General features: G+C 45.5%; 4 protein-coding genes across 6 annotated transcripts; 2 read left to right on the top strand and 2 right to left on the bottom strand.

Annotated features, from left to right (window-relative positions):
• Positions 1-1,974: 1,974 nt before the first annotated feature.
• Positions 1,975-4,547, bottom strand: LOC148332903 (CB1 cannabinoid receptor-interacting protein 1-like). The gene is made up of 3 exons (XM_088303069.1): positions 4,295-4,547; positions 3,164-3,308; positions 1,975-2,301 (listed from the first exon to the last, which is right to left on the bottom strand). Exons 1-3 carry the CDS (start codon positions 4,471-4,473, stop codon positions 2,137-2,139), a joined length of 489 nt encoding a protein of 162 aa, XP_088159195.1. The 5' UTR covers positions 4,474-4,547; the 3' UTR covers positions 1,975-2,136.
• A 444-nt stretch (positions 4,548-4,991) lies between these two features.
• LOC148332902 (F-box only protein 48-like) lies at positions 4,992-7,399 on the bottom strand. The gene is given in 5 exon segments (XM_088303086.1): positions 4,992-5,265; positions 6,012-6,049; positions 6,052-6,248; positions 6,364-6,445; positions 7,328-7,399. Coding segments are annotated over 3 exon segments (462 nt in total). The 5' UTR covers positions 6,236-6,248; positions 6,364-6,445; positions 7,328-7,399; the 3' UTR covers positions 4,992-5,025.
• Positions 7,400-7,595: 196 nt separating this feature from the next.
• LOC148332901 (aprataxin and PNK-like factor) lies at positions 7,596-13,885 on the top strand. The gene is made up of 11 exons (XM_088303090.1): positions 7,596-7,758; positions 7,833-7,935; positions 9,014-9,085; positions 9,271-9,440; positions 9,541-9,682; positions 11,572-11,686; positions 11,839-11,921; positions 12,775-13,013; positions 13,150-13,266; positions 13,345-13,391; positions 13,472-13,885. Exons 2-11 carry the CDS (start codon positions 7,843-7,845, stop codon positions 13,594-13,596), a joined length of 1,203 nt encoding a protein of 400 aa, XP_088159216.1. The 5' UTR covers positions 7,596-7,758; positions 7,833-7,842; the 3' UTR covers positions 13,597-13,885.
• Positions 13,886-14,559: 674 nt separating this feature from the next.
• Positions 14,560-19,664, top strand: LOC148332900 (galectin-related protein-like). 3 transcript variants are annotated; one of them, XM_088303089.1, is made up of 5 exons: positions 14,928-14,964; positions 15,024-15,101; positions 16,482-16,570; positions 17,911-18,097; positions 18,348-19,664. In XM_088303089.1, the coding sequence occupies exons 3-5, from the start codon at positions 16,515-16,517 to the stop codon at positions 18,489-18,491; spliced, it is 387 nt and encodes a 128-aa protein (XP_088159215.1). In that variant the 5' UTR covers positions 14,928-14,964; positions 15,024-15,101; positions 16,482-16,514; the 3' UTR covers positions 18,492-19,664. The 3 variants fall into 3 exon arrangements, with proteins under 3 accessions (XP_088159213.1, XP_088159214.1, XP_088159215.1); XM_088303087.1 differs by lacking the exon at positions 15,024-15,101 and having other exon boundaries at positions 14,560-14,964; XM_088303088.1 differs by having other exon boundaries at positions 14,562-15,101.
• Positions 19,665-20,986: the final 1,322 nt, after the last annotated feature.

The raw sequence follows: 20,986 nt of genomic DNA, 5'->3' as shown, positions 1-20,986 counted from the left end.
TTGGATGTTGTATTTAGAATCAGAATCAGAATCAGAAATGCCTTTATTGTCATTGTACTCAAGTGTGCAACGAGATTAGAGAGCTCCCCTCTCCAGTGCAATACGACAATAATTCAGATAAATATATAAATGAGATAAGAGAATATGCAATGGAAAATAATACTGAATAGGATATATAAAAACACATCACGTTGCTGTTCTGCAAGGTACGGGTGGCCGTGTGTGTGTGTGAGAGTTCAGAGTGGAGATGGCTCTCGGAAAGAAACTGTTTCTCAGTCTATTGGTCCTCGATTTGATGCATCTGTAGCGCCTGCCAAAGGGCATCAGGTCGAACAGGTGTGAGTTTGGGTGGGTGTCGTCTTTGACGATGTTGAGAGCCCTTCTGAGGCACCGGGCGGTGTCGATGTCCGACAGTGAGGGGAGAGGGCAGCCAATAATCCTTTGCGCTGTTTCGACCGTCCTCTGGAGCCTCACTCTGTCCGCCTCAGTGCAGCCGCCGTACCAGGTGGAGACGCAGTACGTTAGCAGGCTCTCGATGGACGAGTGGTAGAAGGCCAGCAGCGGCTTCCTGTCCAGGTTGAATTTCCTGAGGACTCTCAGGAAGTGCAGACGTTGGCGGACCTTCTTTACCACTGCTGTGGTGTTGTGAGTCCAAGAAAGGTCGTCGGAGATCTGTACTCCCAGGAACTTGAACGTGTGGACCCTCTCCACACGCACGCCTTCGCTGCAGAGGGGGGGCGGCACCGTCTTGTTCCTCCTGAAGTCGACGACAATCTCCTTTGTTTTTGCAGTGTTAAGGTGCAGTCTGTTGTCCTCGCACCAAGCCGTCAGCATCTTTACCTCCTCTCTGTCTCGTCACCTTCCGAGATTAGACCGACCACTGTCGTGTCGTCGGCAAACTTGACGACGGTGTTGTTACCGTGGGCCGGGCTGCGGTCGTAGGTGTGGAGGGCGTACAGGAGAGGGCTCAGCACGCATCCTTGAGGGGAACCGGTGCTCAGCGTGCGGGTGGAGGACGTGTAGGGGCCGAGCAACACGGTCTGGGGTCTGTTGGTCAGAAAGTCCTTAATGAGGGCGGGGAGGCCGAGAATGTCCGGTTTGGCGACGACGATGTCCGGGACGATTGTGTCGAATGCCGAGCCGTAGTCCACAAAGAGCATCCTGGCATAGCTCTGCTGTTGTTCAGGGAGTAATGAAAGAAAGTTTTTTTTTTTCTTGTGGGACAATAAGAAAATCCAAATTGGACGGCTAACGCGGCGAGCTAACGCAAGCTAATATTCGCTACATTTACGAGTGACTCCATACAGTCATTTTCAGGCGACAAGCCAACGTTTGCTCACCCGAATCGGAACGATCGCGTCCTTTTGCACGTCCTCTCAAATAACGAAAGTCAGCGGCTGCGACTCGCAAGTTTGGAATTGAAAAATAAACTTTGAGCAGTTCGCGCGCATCGTGATCCCCGCGAGAGTCCAACAGTCGAGGCCGTTGCGCGTTTCGAAAAAGAAACTTTTTCGTACTCGTTCGTTTGATCGTACGAGCTACTTTCGAACGTATCACCGAGACGTGACAAATGTCGAGAAACAGTCGTGTGATTCGTTTTGTTTTTTTCCGCAGCAGCCAATGGCGCGTTTCGCTCGGCACATATTTCCAAACACACCCAAGAGGATGGGAGACATTTTTCCGCCGCTCGGACGAAGAAGCAAGAAAAATGGCAAAATAGCCCGGAAAGCCGCCGTCTTTGCCGACAAATGAGGCGGCGTCCGAGTGAAGCCGCAAAAGTAGCGAGGGAACACCGAGAAGAAGGACGCTCTTCACCATGTCGTCAGAGAAAAAGAAAGGTTGACATTTTCACGCGATCAATTCCACCTTCCGCCGATTTGATGCTTGGAAGAAACTTTTGAAGCTCACAAAAGTCAGTCGCTCAAATCAAATCGTTTGGTTTCATTCAAGAACAAGACGGCAAGTGAGTCGGCGTTTGGGTTGTTGTTGTTTGATTTTATTTTTTGCTTTGAAATCAAGGAAAAGACGCCAAGCCAACGCCATCGGCAACAAGCGGGAAACCACGTGGGCGGGCGTGGACTCGGTTTCCCGGCCGCAAACGCACACGACAACAAAGCAAGAAGAGGACGGCGGCGCTCAGTTGAAGGCCTCCTTGTTGATCCACATGAGGGTGCGCGTCTCGTTGGGTTTGCACTCGTACTCGATGCTGCTGAATTTGTTACCAAACTGGCAGTGCTCGCGCTTGTAGTAGTTGTAGTACTTGGCCTGCCAAACGGTCTCGAACGTGCCCGCTCGCTCAAACTGCAAGCACAAGATGGAAATGAACAACATTCTAGAAACCGCTGGCGTTGTCGTTTGATTTGGTCAACAACACGATTTCATTTTCAAAATTCCCAAAACTATAATCACCTCGCTTGACTTCACGACGAACGATTGTTTGGCGCGCAACAATTCACGGAGAGCTTCCGACGATCCAACGATTGGCTAATTATTCACGCTCTACGCCAGGGGTGGGCAAACCTTTGGATTGGGGGGGGGGCGCAATGGCTTCTAAAACCAGGAGCAGATGGGTGGAGTGTTTTGGTCTCCTCACCTCATCAGAGAAAAAAAATGAAATGAAAGCGAACCAAAGCATAACAACAATATTTATATGTCTTTGAAAAATAAAACAGGAAAGACTTTCTGACTTGCCATTTTTCTTTGCAAAACAAGGCTCAACATTTTGGCTGATTTTCCATACATTCAAAAGCAAAATGCGTAAGAGAATCACCTGCGGGTCTTTTTCTGCACTGCCAATTTGAAACAACATTTTGTTTTGAAATAAAATCATGGGAATTAAAAGATGTTAAAAAAAATGTATCCAATTCACATTCACTGCCACCCGAGTGACAAAAATGAATCTTTGACGTCTTTAGCCGTCAATAGCAGTAAAATGAGTTCATCCTTGATTGACAAAATCATCAACAGATAATTCTAATGGTAATCGAGATGAATTTATCGCTTGCGTTTGTTCAAGAGGACCTTGAGAAAATAATTGCATATTAAATTGCAATGGCAATCTCGATCGAAAAGAATTGCAAGTTGATTATTTATTTATTTTCAGAATTGTGGAAATGTGTGCGCACGACGCGCGGTCGGTCGGTCGGTCGGTCGCCGTGCTGACCTGGATGCTAACTTGCACGGGCTGCCGGTCGCCACTTTTGGTGTGCGGCACGCCCTCAGTGTCGTAGCGTCCGTGAAAGACAACGTGATCGGCGTCTCGCGACTGCTCCTCCAGAGGGAAGACCACGCCGCCGATGTTCATGTTCCTAACACACACACACACACACACAATCAAAGAGGGGAAGCAACTCGGTCAGCTTGCATTCCTCCTGCCACTGTGCCGCGACGCTATTTGAACCAAACGGACGTCCAACATAAAAGTGGGCGTGGCAATCTCATTCTTGTCTCCACGGAAATGAATTGAAACACAATTCAGAAGTCGGCTTTTCTGAAGTGTAACCGGACGATGCAACTTCTGTCCAAATGCTGAAGATAAACTGAAATGCTCTGCAAGGACACGTGAGGCCATTTTGGACAACTTTCAGAATTTGTGGAAAAACTATTTGGTCAATCCAAAAACAAATGTTGAACACAGTAGCAGGACATTTGGAATTGAGGATGCGTTTTTGTCCAAGCAATGGACCCGTTTTGGGCGGAAATGTGGAACACGTCGCTTCCGGTCGTCGTCACACAATTAGGCAGTATCTGTGTGTTGCATGGATGCCCTTAAGGGGCGTGGCCTCGTGAGTGACGTGAGGAGCAAGAGCCGTGCGCGAACGAGCGTGAGTTGTGGCCCACGGCTGCTCCTGGTGAGTGTTTTCATTTTTGCATTGGCGTGTTTGACGCGGCGGCGGCGGCTCTCCTTGCCCACACGCCAGTGCGTTTGCGCTCCATCGCATACTTCTGCTTGATATGACAAAAAAAGGAGAGCTTTTTCAATTCAATCTTCAAATTGTTATGCCGTGTTCATGATTGTTTCAATGAATCGAGAGCCTTTCAGACGATTGATGCTGAGGTTAGCTTGCGCATCATCGCAATTACATAAGAATCATACATTCGCTCGTTCCATTGATACTTTCTGCATAATTAATAATTAAGCACATTTGTTTTCATGCGGAGGTGCAAGGCAGCAGGCCCACACGCGCGTCTTCACGAGGTCACGTGACGCCGCAAATATTGCATATTTGATGGGCATCTTTCGGGCATGAATTCCATCACTAGGCAGACACAGAACGCTTTTCTTGTGCCTTACGTGGCCTCGACGGTTCCGGGCTTGACGAGGACTTGGATTTTGTACTTGGAGCCCGTGAGCAGCTTGACGGTTCGTGTTTGCCCGAACCGGCTTCCGTCCACCTTGAAGAAAACGTCGCCGTCGTTGGGTTGGATCCACAACGAGATGGAGATGTGAAGCAGCGCCGGGACGTCGTCCATTTTCGCGGAGGAGGAGGAGGAGGAGGAGGAGGCCCGCGCGTTGGGTCGAGAGGACCACAGTCAAGCGTTCCTAAGCAAACAACACTGGTTCCGCTTGCAGACTTCACAATAAAAGCACAACGTCACGTGGCTTCTGAATGCGGAAGAGCCTGCGCGCAGTCACCTGGGCGTTAATATTTCTTTGTTTATTTGATTACGCCACCCTCCAACAAACACGAAAACCGGCTCGACGCACCAAATAGCCTCGCGCCTCCAACTGCACTTGAAATGGTTGAATTTATTTTTCATTCACAAAAAAAGTGCCCCCTTCAACAGTGAAGTGTAGAAGAAGCGAGAGGAACATTAACCCCCGAAAGGCGAGCATTTTGGTTTCCAGCAACACTTTTAGGCTCAATGTGGTTATTTGTGAAGTGGACACCCCCTCACCCTCTCCCCCCAAAAAATGGCCTGGCACAAATGTGAGGATCAACACAAAATTAGGTTGATTTGACTCGTTCTTATTTTTTTATTGACAATAAATAAACAAACAAAGTGTTGTACGAGGTAAATTATTCACATATAAAAACCAAAATGAAAGGTCGAGCATAAAAAAACAAAAAGATAAAAGATGCATGCATCCAATTTGGTGAGAAGGACGGCAACGGCGATGACGTCATCGGTCCAACTCGGCCTGGAGTCCATCGCAACCATCTTCCTGCCGCGCAGCTCGCTGGCCGATGCCACGTTGCTATAGCGACCGCGCAGCCAGTCCAGCTTCACGCGGCTGCGAATGTAGTTCCTCGCCAGCGACTCCTACGCACACGCGCAGTAGACAACGGACACATCGTTACTAGAGCCCGCCCACATTTGAACAACCCTTTAATCGCACAGTTAATTTGATAGTTGAATGATATTTAATGATTACACGAACTTCTTTTTGGGTCCCTTAACACTTATAACAATAAAGATTTGATTTATGGGCAGAACACTTGACTCTTATGCAATACTTTGTTCGTTTGCATTTGTTTAACTTTACACCACAAATGGTTGAATATTTACAATCCATGTGTAAATCGATGTATTCTAGCAGCTCAGAGGAAGAGAAAGTTTAAAAAAAAGAATCAAAGCAAATGAAGAGTGTGTTGACCATTCATTTGCATATGGTCATGTCACATTCTGTCAAGTTGCTCGCGTGCCTGCTGTGGCTTCCATCCTTTAAATGGCGGTGCTTCTCAAAGTTTGGACACGCAAAAAAAAATAAATAAAAAGCTCAGCTCTTCAAATAAAACCACAATGACCAACAGTTGCGTACTCGGCCCAAGTGTTCATGGGCAATGCCAGCTAAACACCCCTTAAATACTTCTTAAACATTTTAGAGAAATAAATGCAACAAATATTACAAAATAAATGTGTGAGTGTGTGTCATTAAAAAAACAGCAACCCTGCCCCCCCCACCACCACCACAAAATACACAAACAAATAAACAATCAAACAGAAAAAAGAAGAGGAATGGATCAGGCCCTAGTTCCAGCACGAACAACATCAACTTGCACCCGCACCTTCCAGAGGAATCCGTCGCGGTGGTCGGCATCCAGAGCGTCATAATGCCCAGACATTGCGTCCTCCACAGATGCTGGCTGTCCCGGATGATGGCGTTCCAAAGGCGGCAGGTGGCCGAGGCGCGACACATACTCCTGGCATCCAGCTCGCCGAAGATCTTCACGCTCATCTCGGTGGGCAGAATCTGGGCAAAGTCCCACGCGCGGCAGCGAGACGAGCTCATGAGCTCCTGCAGCCTGACGACAACACAAAAAAGACAAAGGCGGATCAGTGACGACGGCCCAACCTTATTGGTGGCCCATTTTAGGCCCTTTTCAAAAGAAAATGATCATGATGGGCTCGAAGTCTCACTTTGTGGTCAATCAGTGATGAAGGATGACGTCCTTCTGCCGTTTGCCCGCTAGATGGCGCACTGACTCCCTAAGCGTCTTCCCTGAAAAGATGTGCAGTGGCAGGTAGATTTGACCGCAAAAAAAAAAAAAAAACGGAAGCAATTGCTTCAAAAGAATATTCTTCTTCCCGTCAGGAACAAAAGGGACAAAGGTATGTTCTTAAAATCCACCGCGTTGAACGGGAAAACGTTTTGGGTCAGTTTCAGTGTTTGCGTCACTGTGGGCGCACATTGGTTGATGTCGAACTTTGTTTTCAAGAAACTTTTTAAACCCCAAAAGAAATAAATTGCCTCCCAATTTAGCGGAAGTCTAGCTGTCTGTACAACATATAACTTCAAATGCAACTCTGTCAAATGTGACATGTTTTGACGTCTAAGAAAGGTTTTTCATGACCCCCGCATCTTCACGGCTCAGCACCTTTTCAAAAAAAAGTGCCATGGTGTGGATTACGCGCACACATATATTCCCCCAAATAGATTTTAATGGCCGTCAATGATACGCGGATTACCGCTATTATTGCCACCTCAATCTCTATTCTCAGAAATTTTAATTTTTGTTAATCCATGCTCAAAGTCGACATGAAACATTACAGTGACTACAATTGTATGCCGTATCATAATCAACCGTGACTTTGCACGTTTGCGAAATCACGCTGGTCAAAGAATTAAGAATAACATATGAACGACGCTTGCAAAATGTAGGAGTTTTTTTTTCTTCTTTTTTAAGCAGGACTTGAGCAGCTTTCTCGAAGCTCCAAGTCACTTGCCAACACGGGACAAGTCTAACCACACAAAGAACAAAACAAAATAAAAAAAACACGACCAAAAAAACGACATTTTTCTCCCCCGATCAGATAAAGTATCTCATGTTAGTTTTACAAAGTGTTAAGAGTGGCTCGTTATTTTTTTCTTTTCTTTTCTTACCCAGCTGACTCGTCCTCAACGTGTTTACGCTTAAACCAGCAGCACGCTGTCACTCGACTGCGCATGCGTATAGAGAAACTGTTGGATTAGTATAATAGATTATATAACACGCATATATATATATATATATATATATATATATATGTTTTGTGCATAAATAGATACAACAAATTAAGCAATTTACGATGAAAAGTAAACAGGACCGTCCAGTTATGCGCATGCGCTTTCCAAACAGGAAGTACTCACCGGCAGTTCAGTGTGACGTCATTTCAATATTAGTGTTGTTGTCACATTTGTCTGGCTTCTTCCTGGAAATACTTGTTTTTGGTTTTGTTTTGGTATTTTACAAGACTGCCAACTAAACGTTGGAAGCTTGGCGAACTTGTTGTTCTGCCAGAAGCGAACAACACCTTTTGAGCTCCCATTAACTGGTAAACATGAATTAACGATGAACTCGTTGTTGACAATGAGCATACATATTTGAGGAAATAAATGTGTGTTCCAGTGCACCTGCAATGGCGGCCTTCGAGCTGCTCCCGATGCATGGCGGCGATGCCATCCAACTTCCCCTGGGGGAAACCGTCCTGGGCCGGGGTCCTTTCTTGCGAGTGAGTCCTCAACAGCATTGTTCTTATTCAGAGCAATTTTCAATATGCCGGCTCTACTTTTGTCAGAAAACATTCGTGACACATTCTAGATCGCACATTTAGTGCAAATGTGGACTGGAATTCAACTCTCGGATAAATAAGAGGACTAAATCTTATGCGACATACTCTTGGCGTATTTCTTGCGCTGCGTTCAGTATTTTACAGTGTCAACACGGCGTGGTGCATAGTTTAGCCGCTGGGGGGCGCGCTTCCCTGATCAACAGTTTAGAATTAGAATTAGAATTAGAATTAGAAATCCCTTTATTGTCATTGTACTCAAGAGTGCAACGAGATTAGAGAGCTCCCCTCTCCAGTGCAATACAACAATAATACAGACAAATATATAAATTAGATAAATAAGAGAGTGCAATGGAAAATAATACTGAAGGGTATATAAAAACACATCACGATGCTGTTCTGCAAGGTAAGGGTGGTCTCGTGTGTGTGTGTGAGAGTTCAGAATAGAGATGGCTCTCGGAAAGAAACTGTTTCTCAGTCTATTGGTCCTCGGTTTGATGCATCTGTAGCGCCTGCCAAAGGGCATCAGGTCGAACAGGTGTGAGTTTGGGTGGGTGTCGTCTTTGACGATGTTGAGAGCCCTTCTGAGGCACCGGGCGGTGTAGACGTCCGACAGTGAGGGGAGAGGGCAGCCAATAATTTGAAGGAAGCTCAACAATCTCGTATGATGTCATCTGTTTGCGTTTTTGTTGAGATTATTAGCCGGTTTTGAGGGGCGGTCCTGTCCCGTGCGGAGGCTCCAGCACGACAGTGAGCGCTTCAGAGAATGGATGCATGTGATGACATTCAGAAGTCACTTTGACATCATGTCACTCCTTTCAAGGGTTACTCGATGATTTAAAAGACCTAGGAAATGATATGAGATTGGTCCTGCTCTCGATGGATGTGTTGCAACTCGTGTTGATGTTTCAATCCAGATTGATAAAGATCGAGAAAAAAGTCTGATGCATTACGTGATATGCAGTGTGCAATTATGGCCATAATAATACATCCTGTTTTTCTCTTGTTTTATTATGTGTAGGTAAGTGATAAGAGAGTGTCCAGACGTCATGGCCTGCTGGACAACCAAAATGGACGACTGCGCCTCAAACCGGTCAGTCAAGATAACAGATTGCATTTATTTATGTGTGTGTGTTCATAATATTATAATATATATATATATATATATATATATATATATATACACACGTATATATAGGCAGAGCGAGAGCGTGAGAGATAGATGGATAGAAACTTCTACAAACATTTGGTTGATGCGATGTGTGTTGTTGCCTTGAGACGCACTTGAACCCGTGCTTCGTGCAATCATCGCTGGCTGACGAGCCCCGCCCACTGCAGAAGGACACGTGGTGCCCACTGGACCTGGGCGACATCTTGTCACTACTACCGGGACAGCTCATGTTTCAAGTGGCGCTTGTGGGCGGACGGACGTCGGACAGCGCCCTCGGGTAGGTGCACTGATGCCCGTCTGCCGTTTATCAAAGCGTGAGAAGCCTTTGAAGAGGGCGTCCGAGTCAAAGGCGCCTCTGAGCTCTCCGCATGTTTAAGGAAACACAGACCAGGTGGCACATGTGAGAAACCCGCACTTCCAGTTTCACGTCAGAGAAATCATCCCCTCCCTCCCACTCCACTTCGTGGTTGTCATGACGCCGAGCTCGAGGCACCGGTCGGAGGAGAGACGCTACATAAGGTTTGTGTCATCATTACAAGAAAGAACTTTTCTTTTCTTTCTTTCTTTTTTTTTTTATTTCTTGAGCATTCGCAATGCACACAATATATTTGCAGTCGTTTATACACGGACACATAAACAGAAAAGAAAAGAGTTCACGGACCAATGCCCATATTTGGACTTTTTCATCAATTTTTTACTTTAATATATTTCTTGGTTTTTAGTAGACATAAAGTCAAAACAATCAAAGAGAAAAAAATGATCGTGAATAAAATAAGTCAAAATAAAGTAGACAAAAACTAATGACGCGTGTTACCCTGGGAAACGTGCTTTTTTTTTTCCCCGCCGTAGTACGGCTGAACCATGTATGGTTTCGAGGCCAAAATTGCAATCTCAGACAACGCAAATTTGAGAACGTCAAAGTTGCGCTGCGTGCCCCTCGTTCACGCAGTACCGATTTTAAAAAAAAAGCGTCGCCCTGTCGCTCGTCCCGGAAGTCATTTCTTTCGCCGCGACCGGAATACTAGCCGCCAAGCTATCTGTGCCGCAGCAGTATGAGCTTAATTACCGCTCGACGAGCAGCGACGATGACAAACAAACGAGCCCACTAACAAGAAGCGCGCTTCGATGTACGCTCGACAGAAGTCTGACCCGAACCGCGTTTGGGCCGAGAGCCGGCGGCTGTGAACAGAAATGTCGTATTGCGACCATGACGTATGGAAACATCAAATAAGACCACGGCTACGTTAGCGATTTGGAAAACGCTCTCGGAACGCGGGAACGGATGACGTCATCGCGACGAAGAGGTTCGACGTCAAACGTATCGTCAATATTTATCATCTCATCAATAGTCGCACTGAGTTTCGAGATCCTCTCAATAATAGTTGTCAAAATGATATCGCTAATTCATTTAGCTTTGCTGAGGGACATCATTAACATCAATATACAAAGAACGTGCAAAATGGGGGGGCGCCAATTGTTTTCTTGTTGGTAGGGGGGCGTGACGGAAGCGCCGGCGTATGGCGTCATTCTATGTTCCTTATGGAGGATCTTAAGAGCGCTCATGCTCGGATGTGCCCTAATCATCTGGGCCGAGAGCGAATAGCAGTGGTGACACGGGACCGCCCGGCCCAGTTCCTCTCGAAAAGGTGACGCCAGAAGAACGCGGCGCCGCAGAGGGAGGGTTTCGTGGAGCACCAAGTCCAAACCTATTCAGCGCACAGAACCAAAATGGCCACTCTATGCGGGCAAACGCCTTCTCGGCATCTAAAGATGCCGCAAGCCCGCTTCGGGCGCCATGCGGAAAATATTGGATCACGTTGAGTCATCGACGTCTATGATCATCCCTGAACAAAATCCGTTTTGGTCGTCGTTGATTAAAATCGCTCCTCCTTTTTCCAATGGCGCCGCATTCGGCGGGCAAATTGCTCGGTAAGATGTGCATTCTTCTCTCTTCGAAAATCAGTGAGATGTTTGCTTCTCTCAACCGTTGTGGTCTTGCACCTTCGAGGGAATCGATTCATATTCATGAAATTCTTGATCGGATTCCACGCGGAGCCCGTCCGGGCCAGCCGCCTTCCCAGATTGTAACCCGTTAATCGCCTCCACAATCTCTTTCTTCTGCATCGGGGCATCGAGAGCAACTTTCTGCTCATCCCGTCAGTGAGAAAGATGAAGGGAGGAAAAGAAAAAGGTCCATATTGTCGAATGCGTCCGGTGGTTGTTCTGACGGATATTATTAATTCTCAGGGTATCAAAAAAAAAAAAAAAAAAAGTTTGCCTTGATTGTATTTGAACTTCTTTTAATTCATCATTTTTAGCTTGGGATTTTTCATAAATCTCTTATTTATTTATTTTATTTGAATTTCTTGTTTTATATGTTTCATTTTTTTGTCATATTTCACACACAGGAAGCGGAAGCGGAGGTGGCGGCCTCGCCTGCTCGCAACAAGCGACGTTTACCTTCGTGGATGATGGCGGCCGTCAAGACGTCCGCCTCCGCCGGCGCCCGGCTGGCTCGCCAAGGTAACGTATGACACCTTCTGCCATCTAAATCCCCTTTTCACTTTGAATTTCACAAACGTCGCTTACCCCGGTGACAAAAGTGTTCGCAAACTCTTCAACACATGAGTGGCCGCGGCAAATGAGGGAATGTTGCGCAATCACATCTTTCACAGCCGGCAAGAAAAGTCAACGGAGCGAGCTCGGCGAGGACAAGATGACAAAAGTCAAGAGAGGACGCAATGAAGACGCACGTGCAGTTGAGTGGACAAAAAAAAAAGAACCACACAAATGATGACAAAAATGATACTCGAGTACATTTTCACGGAACATATTTTCAGCCGATGAGGCGCAGCCGATTCTCAGACGGGCAGGTCTAGTTTTGGAACTCTTCCACTTGGTTCCAAGGTGCATCAGCGCACATTAACCATAAGACATACATATACGTTTTCCAAAAAATCGTCCCCGCCTCCCAAAGACGTGTTTATACGTCTTAGCCTTTTATTTATTTATTTTTTTTTAACGTCACAGCTCCGTGTTTTTATAATATTAGAACACAACATTCTGTTGGCCTCGCAAAATCCAGAAAAACGCTGGAATTAAGGAGTTTCCTCTCGTGGAAATTTCTGGGATTAAATAAGTTAAGGGAAAGCTGCAAATGAGAGACAAACTGAGTAGAAGGCCAAATGGCGTTATTTAATTTCGAATTTCAAGGATTTAAAGTCTATACGAAAAAAAAAAGACAGTTACAAGCTGTTGTCAATTGTTTAACTTTTCGTATCTGTTTAAAAAGGAAACAAAAATACACAATTGAAATGTAGTAACATAGTAGGCCAAAATGTTGTTGAAAATGAAAACGAGGTGTTATGCCTCCTCGGAACATGGAAGAATTCATGAAAATCTTCAAAACGATATTTAAAATGAAATCGTAATTGTACCCAAATAAAAGTTTGAAACGAGCAGTTCTCTTCGATAAAATGTTCAACGCGACTGAACTGTGCCGAACTGTGTGATACTTTTTCATACCACTAGAGGGAGCCGGCATAGTACCGCACTTTGACGATGACGACCACTCAAGGATCACAATTTGATGTGCGACATAACGCTTTCAGGACGTCCCGTCGTCGCACAAGCCACTCGCCAAACCGGACGAGGATGACCGGCAGCCCCGGGAAGTTGACTGTGTTGCCATGGAAACCCAGCAGAAGGACCCGCAAGTCACAAGCGGCGAGTGTGACATCACGAGCGGGACGAGTGATGTCACAGCGAGCGGTCCGCAAAACGCAAGCTCAAAAGCCAAGTCCGCTTCCAGACCGCGAACGGCGTGTCCTTTTGGGAAAGAGTGCTACAGGTTTGTTCGGCGACTCGCCGCTTCCTCTTGAACGTATCTCATCCAACGCACTTCCCCTTGTACGTACTTCCTGCCCCACCAGTTTTCCGTTGAACATACAAAAGTAAGATGATGCGCTTCCTGTCCGTCCCGGCAGGAAGAACCCTCTCCACTTCCAGGAGCGTAGCCATCCCGGGGACTCGGACTTTGAGGAAGAGGAGGAGCCGGAAGAGGAAGAGCGACCCGAGTGTCCCTACGGCAGCGACTGCTACAGGTCGCACAGCTCACACGTGACAAGAGTTGATGCCAAACAATAATTTGACTTCCTGGTTTGGTCCTCGAATCCACGCAGGAAGAATCCTCTTCACCATAAACAATACAAACACACGAAGAGAGCAGGTACGCACATGTGATGTTTCCAAAAAAAAAAATGGAGATTTCCTTCCGACATTTGGGAATGAGGTTGTACTCGGTGTCAGCTCGCAGCCGACGGACCGCCCCCGCGGTGAGCGCAGCGTCCGACGTGGATTCAGATTGGGACTCCGGTGACAGCGAGGACGTCGACGCCGACTCGGACTACGCTCCTCCACCTCACTCTGACTGAACTTCTCCACCAGTGGTGCTTGGGGGGCGGGGCTTAACTCTTTTTATATCCGTGCGGCTGTATTACCTTTTCCTTTTTAATACAGCTGGTGGGGGCCATTCTTTTAAAATCAATTTTCGTTGCCTCCTCTCAATAACGTCGGCATGGCCTGACGCAAAAAAAAACAAAACTAACAAAACTGTTTATCTTATCCAATTCAAAGGCTTCAAAAATTGAATGCCATCGAAACGCTTCCATATAAGAGTGAAGAATGAAACGGTGGAAGATATTTTCTTTCAGAATTCTGGTTATCCTTTGTTGGAATTTACCTTTAAATCAATGCTAGATGTTAATTTTAACCCAATGTAAACTCAAGTTAGTAATCTGACTCCAATTCGCAACCTTACCCAACTCACACTCATCCAACAATATGCGCGCTCGTTCTGCAATAGAAAGGTATCAGGAAGCCGGCATTTTCACGCACGAATGGATTTATTCCCAATCACAGATTTACTACATATGCAACTAGATCTCGGATCCCTCTCAATACAAGTCTACACCTCTCGTGCCACCAACAGAACAGAACTTTTAGTTTTTCCAGTAGTCATTCATACTGTACAATATGTAAATGTAACAGAGACAAAGGCCTTCTGGCATGATTCTATTGGCTATGTGATGTTGCAGTTAACTTTAGCTTGCTCTCATTGGTCTTTCTCCTCCCGCCGAATCCCGTGGTGGCTCCTCCTGGTTGTGATCTTTCGATGGCTGCTCCTTCATCTCGTCTCGCTCCCTCCTTGATGCTATCACCCTTTGTCCTGAAACATTCCACTCGTGCACGCTCTTACAACCCCCATTCTGTTGCGCTCCACCAGTCACACCCCCACATACAGTTTCACACCCCCACATACAGGATGTCGCGACATACCATGAACTACGCCACGCTCCAACTCCTACATTCCTTTACCTTCCACAGCTGCTTACGAAGCAAACAAATGAATTGGATGTTTGTTAAACAAAACATTTCCTTCATACATGTAAATATGAAGCCTCTCATCAACATGAAAAAATAAAATCCTAGTATGAACATGACAAACAAAAATTCCCAGAGACTATTTTCGATCATGGAACGTTTTGCTCTTCTTGATTAAGATCGTCACAACGTAATTATTTTTGAGAGTTTTATTTTCTTGCTTTCCTTGTTCTTGTTGTTCAACTGTCCAATTTTTCATCGTCAATATACGTCTTAATTGTTTGTATATGGATATTTTGAAACTTCCACTTTGTGCTCATTGCCCATGACGTCACGCCGTAGATGCGCGCGCAACTCGGAAGTGCTCCGTGCGTTCCAAGATGGCTGCCGAGTTGCGAGTGACGACGTGCGCTAGGAAGGTAAAAGTTGCTAAAGTTTTCTATTCCGTGCAAGAAAGTCATGTTTTATTGTCTAGTAGAACGAATTTAGGCAGCACATCCGTTCTATTTTGAATATTCGAAGAAACAAAAGGCTCTGAAAACCATGGAGTTTTGCAGTAAGTTAGTTCATATAACCTTTTTTTTTTCTTTGTTTGATTTTTTGCGGGGTGTATTTCTTGACATTTGTCTTGACTGATTGTTCTGTTTTGTTTTGGGTTGTTTACGACAATTACCACTTGACTTTTTGTATGCGCATTTTGCAAAAAAAAAAAAAAAAAAAACGAAACCAAAAAGTGACGTCAACGCCAATAATATGTCGTCACGCGTCGCTCACTCGCGTTCGTCGATGACGACTTTGGAGACTTGAGAGGCGTCAATTTGACCTCTTCTGGCAATGAAGCAGCTTCCGCTGTTAGGGGCTAAAAAGAAAAGTGCTGAAAGTCGTGCGAATGAATTTATTGTGTGTGCGCGCGTTTATTTTGCGAGCGAATGAAATGCACCAACCTTGCTGAACATGCGCAGTAATTCACATAAACCGAAATAAGACTTTTGTTCACATTTAGTTCTTTTTATGTTCGTGACCAAACCACTAACTCAATCATCAATTCATGCCAAGTGGATGTCCACTTAAAAGTGTGTAGTGTATTTTTTTTTATCCGATTTATCAATTAATTGAAAAAACAATCAACAGAATATTCTTATTAAAATATTTGTAAGTTCCTACGCGTCTCTCAACAGTTCCTCTTCATTTATTTCCACTTGTTACCGAGTTGATATGAACGCCTGTTAATGGATCAAATAATTTGACAAACGAAATAATCCAATTGAATCCAAATTGAATGGATTGGTGAGGTTCCTAGCGATAGACGACCATCCATGTCCTCCCTCCTGTAAGTTGCGGTGGGGAATGTTTCTCCTTCTTTTTGTCTTGTGTGGAAAAATGGCTGATTTAAAAATGGCTAATAATGACAAGCTCATGACTCAGTTGTACAATTTTTCTTTTAGGGCCTAAACCACCTGAGTCGTAATTTCGACATACAGGCGCAAGTGAACGCATCGCAGCAAAAATTGCTTGGCAGGTTGAAGGGATTTTTTGCGTCATCACGCTGTGCAGACAAGAAGGAAATGGTTACGCGTGTCTCCGTTTGTTCCCAGAAATGGAAAATTGACAGCAATGAGGCCCGAGCCGGCGGCGGCGGGCAACAACAGTGAGCAGCAAGCGGGCAACAGTCTGGTAGAATGCGCACAGCCACGACGACTCACACTTTCAACAATCACACCTTCAAGCTAACAAGTGGGGTTGCACGTGTGACTGTCTTACATGCATGCATGCATGCGCGCGAGTGTGCGTGTGTGTGTGTGTGAATGCATGTACACTAATCTGTGTGCCCGCGTCTTTGTGTGTTACATGTAAATGAGTTAGTCATTAATTATCAATGCGTGTGTGCTTGCACGCATATCTCTCATCGTGTTTGTGTTTGTGTACGCATGTGCAGCCGGTTCTTTTCCGGGGTGACGTCCACGGCGGGATGTGTCCGGGGAGGAAGGTGGTCATCGTTGCCATCGTGGACTCGCACCCTGACAAGTAAAAAAACTGCTGCCTTGAGCTTTCTTTTCGCTCTTCATTTCAAACTCTGCCCAAGGCCCAATCCTTTCACTCGATCCCCGTTTCAAATCCCAATTTGAATAGCAACATCGAGCATGGCTCGACACTCGTTTTGGGCCCAAAATTGCGATCTCAGGCAACGCGATTTTGAAATCGTCAAAGCTGCGGTTTGTGCCCCGCGTTCATGCGGCAGGTCACGCCGTAATGATTAAAAAAGAAAAAGGAAAAAAGAAAACGTTGCCTTGTCGCTCGCTGTCGTCGCCGCTCGAATGCTCGGCGCAGCGCAGCGGTACCGACTTGATTTGCACTTTACGCGAGTCGGCGAGGAGCCGCGTGATGCAGATCTTCTCCTCCGAGATGACAAATAAACGAGCTCACCGACAAGTAGCCTTTTAAAGGAGGAGGCGCTAAGCGTGCTCATCGCTCACGCGCGTCACGCCGTCGGTCGGGAAGGACCCAAAGCGAAAGAAGTTTCTTCTCCACACCGGTCTTCAGGTATCGATTGTAAACGCGTTTCCATTTGTGTTCTCATTTCCATGACACCGTATGGGAAGCGCTCGCTTACAGATGGATCGAGTTGCCGCCGATCGGATCGTACGCTCCACCTTGAACAAAAGTCCGACTCGAACGGCGTTAAGGCGGAGAGCCAACGGCGACCGACGCAAACGTTACGATATCGCAATCCATACGTACGGAGACCCCAAAAAAAAGACGACGACGGCTACGACGCTCGGAAACGGATGACGTCATCGTGACCGAGAGGTTCGATATTAAACGGATACGAAATATCCGTCATCTGCGCCCACTTTCGAGATCGCGCTCAAAAAGTAGATTTGAATCACGGGACAACGATTTTATTGACATCATCGGACATCTGCGCACAAAGAACATGACTGGCAAACATTTTGGGGGGTTTCATATACACAAATGCAAAATGATACTTGACAGAACGTAATTTTTGAAAACTTGAGAAAAAAAACTGTCCCCCTGAAAAAGAAACACTCTTAAGTGTCCTTGCATGATTTCAGTCATAGCTTTTATCATTTTTCATTGTGTCGTGGCATTTTCTGGCATGTTTGTAAATGTCACGACACTTTGTGAAGAAATTGTAAATTTTGCACCAAAACTTAAATTGAACCCAAAAAAAGTGAAATATCCCAAAAATCGAAATAGCAGCCCAAAAAAATCGAGATGAGTTTTTTTTTTTTTTCTTAAAATCGTTCAGCCTTACTTGACAACGTACTTTGAAAGCCCCAAAGTGCAATTTGACCACGTCGCCTTGTGCTGCTGCTCATGTGGCGTTGTTGCCTTTGCGTTAGGTTCTACGTGGCGCTGACGTGCGGGCGGGGCGTACGGGGCGAGCCGCCGCCCGACGTGGCACTCGAGATGTGCGTGCGCTTCGGGGGCCGGCGCCAAGTGCTGCGTCGGGCCTGCGTGGCCGGCACGTGGGGCCGCGCCGACGTCGCCGTACCCTTCTTTCCGTTCATCGAGGGGCAGCCCTTCAAGGTAGGCAAGATGGTGCCGAAGGAAACGGTAAGAAAGTAGTAACTGGTGTCAAGGACGTATATTGTTTCTAGACAGTCTGCACGCTTTAAACGAGGGTTATGGTATTCAAATTTTTGAAGCAATAAAGGCGCTTGATAGGAGACTTAAGGTGAAAACGTTTGGGCTCCCCTGATCATTTTCCAGATTTTCATTCATAAATCATTGCTTGCCTGCATTGACAACACACACACATGTGCGCGTGTGTGTGCAGATGGAAATCGAGTGCAAGTCTGGTGGCTTTCGTGTTTATGTGGACGCGCAGAAGCTTTTTGACTTCTCACACCTGGTGGCGCCGCTTCACCTGGTGGACACCCTGTGGATTAAAGGCAGCATCGCAGTCACCAAGCTAGGCTAAAAGGAGGGGGGGGGGGTTCTTGTCGCCACGGCAACCACTCTACACATGCCTTTAGGCCACTTGTCTGCTTGCCACAAACTTCCTCTCTGGGTCACACGCTCACACCTTGGCTGCCTGTGCTAGGTGGCTACATGTTAGCATCGTTCCAAGTTAGTTCTTGGTTAGGTTGACAACCGCCCCCCCGCCTTGCCCCTGCAATAAAATCAAAGCAAATTCCCTGAAGCCATTCCAGTCTTCCCCTCAAAAGCAGTAACAAATGTCATGTTTTTTTTTTTTTAAGGGGTCAACTTGAGCTCCTTTAAATTGTTTTGCCAAATGTTCCCACCAAATGCCACCTCCAAAATGAAATGTCACTCTTCAAGCACCACCATCACAACTGTCACGTTTTTGGAGTCCAACTTCCATATTTGGCAGAATGAAATTCTAATAAAAAACAAACAAACACAATAAAATAAAAGAACTCGTTTTTGGGTCACTTAATGCTAATAACAACAAGGATATTATTTTATACTACTTGGGTCTTTTAGTTGTTGTTTTGTTTTCTTTAAAATAGCAAAATTCTGCTGAATTTATTTCTGTTTTGATGATTTTCGGAGGGTGGGCTTTTCAACGTAATTGCTTTGCTTATGTTGTCGCGCGCGTGTGCACGACAAGGCCAATGTTTGAGCATTTCATGAGAAAGAATATCACCCGATGAAATGAAATGTTTTTCTTCCTGTTGATTGCCGTTTTTAATGTTCAACAGCGCCACCTGCTGGCGTCGCTCCTTTACTCGAGACCAATCGCTGACGAAAGACGATATGCTGTCGTCACGTGACGCGCGCATACCCCTACGTCGAACGCCGACGTCACGGTGATGCAAAATGAACATTTTACAATTCAGTTGAAATTGCTTCAAGTCAATTCGGCCCAGACAATTTGGATATATTATTATTCATTATTCAAAGATTTGATGAGGCTATATTTATTGGAGATCATTGCCATAAGCAGTTGAGAGGATTGCAGGTGCGCTGGGATGAGGCCATTCAAAGATTTGAAGACAAACACAAGTATCTTAAAGCGAAAAAGACAACCAGCAGCATTTTTCAGCAACTTGGAGGCGCTCGATTCACAGACGCATGTCCATGTCTCAAATTTCCCCATTGTGGGACTAATAAAGGACATCTTTATCTTTATGTTGGCTCTCAATTGCTTTTTCACATTTTGAGTCGCGCTCTCTCTCTTTCACTTGCTCGCTCTTGCACAATAGCATTAAAAGATGTTGAAGGATTGTATTACGATTACTGGCATTATTTTAAACATTTACGTGGCAGAATGTCAATTATTTAATTTAGCAGGCTCATATTTGCTGAATATGTTAAAAAAAAAAAAAGCATTTATCTCATGAAACTGGAAGGACCGTGCATAGGAATGTCGTGGTGTTTACTGAGTTATTGTGTTATTCTCAGATGCTAAATTTATATTACTTTGTTTAAATTTGTGTTGAAATTTTCAGTCGTAAGACCGCAAACTTGCACGTATACTATTTTCATGATCTCCACTCACATTTACAGCAAACGGATTCCGTCTGCACATTACAAACTGATGACAAACCAGACAGCACTTCATGGACACAAATAGGACAAAGCACATTTTCCACTTAGGCCGCAGGAGATGCAAACATACCAAATTGGGCAGTGGAGGGGTCACAGGAACGCCATTGCAAAAACACATTTCCGCAAGATAGAACAATTTGATTTCGGAGCACACGCACACCGACAAGATTACAGGGGGATGCCCGCCGGAGAAGGCCGCCCTTGGCGTGCCAGTCTTGGGGACCAGACGGGACTCAAACCTTCCAGACGATGAGGAACCTGGAGAGGACCTTCCTCCCCTTGGACGTGGAAGGGGGCGGAGACGACCGATTCAACCTAGAAAACTTGGCTCGAGAAATCCTCTATAATGTGAGGCTGGGCTGAGATAGGGCGCGACCTTTCGATTGTACTCGCCTGAGTACAGTTTCTCGTGAGATTAAGAAAAAGCCTGTCTTTACTATTTCCTGAACTCCAGAAATCGAAGAAACTAAATATCGCAACTCTAATGAGTTGTTGAGTCTTTATTAGGACCCTTTTCTTCTTGAAAACAAAAAAACGAACACGCATTGGAGTAAGTTTGGCTTTTTAGGTTTCTTTACTAACTACTTCTCATTTCCTCTGTGACTCAACTCCAACAATGTCATTCTGCTTGGAGTGCAAATATTTTCATTCTATACACGCCGGACTTGACCTGGTCAGGAACAATTAAAGGAACGGGCAAAGACCTTGCTTCGTCCTTAAAAAAAAAATTCTCGACTTCTGTTCGCAAAAATGAACGTCCGTCCGGCATCGTTTCAATGTCATTGTAACAAAAGCCACGCAAGTCCAAGTTTTTCGATGAGACTTTATTTATTTTTTTGTTTTCCGATGAGACTTTTTTTGTTTTTTGTTTTCGATCAGGCTCGCTTTCTCGCGTTTCAG

This window comes from Idiotropiscis lumnitzeri, chromosome 8, assembly GCF_059441095.1.
Source record: "Idiotropiscis lumnitzeri isolate Australia: NSW breed Sydney's pygmy pipehorse chromosome 8, RoL_Ilum_1.0, whole genome shotgun sequence".
In the NCBI taxonomy this organism is placed as follows: Eukaryota; Metazoa; Chordata; class Actinopteri; order Syngnathiformes; family Syngnathidae; genus Idiotropiscis; species Idiotropiscis lumnitzeri.
The sequence above is the reverse complement of the archived record's forward strand: the minus strand, read 5'-3'. Positions and strand labels throughout refer to the sequence as shown.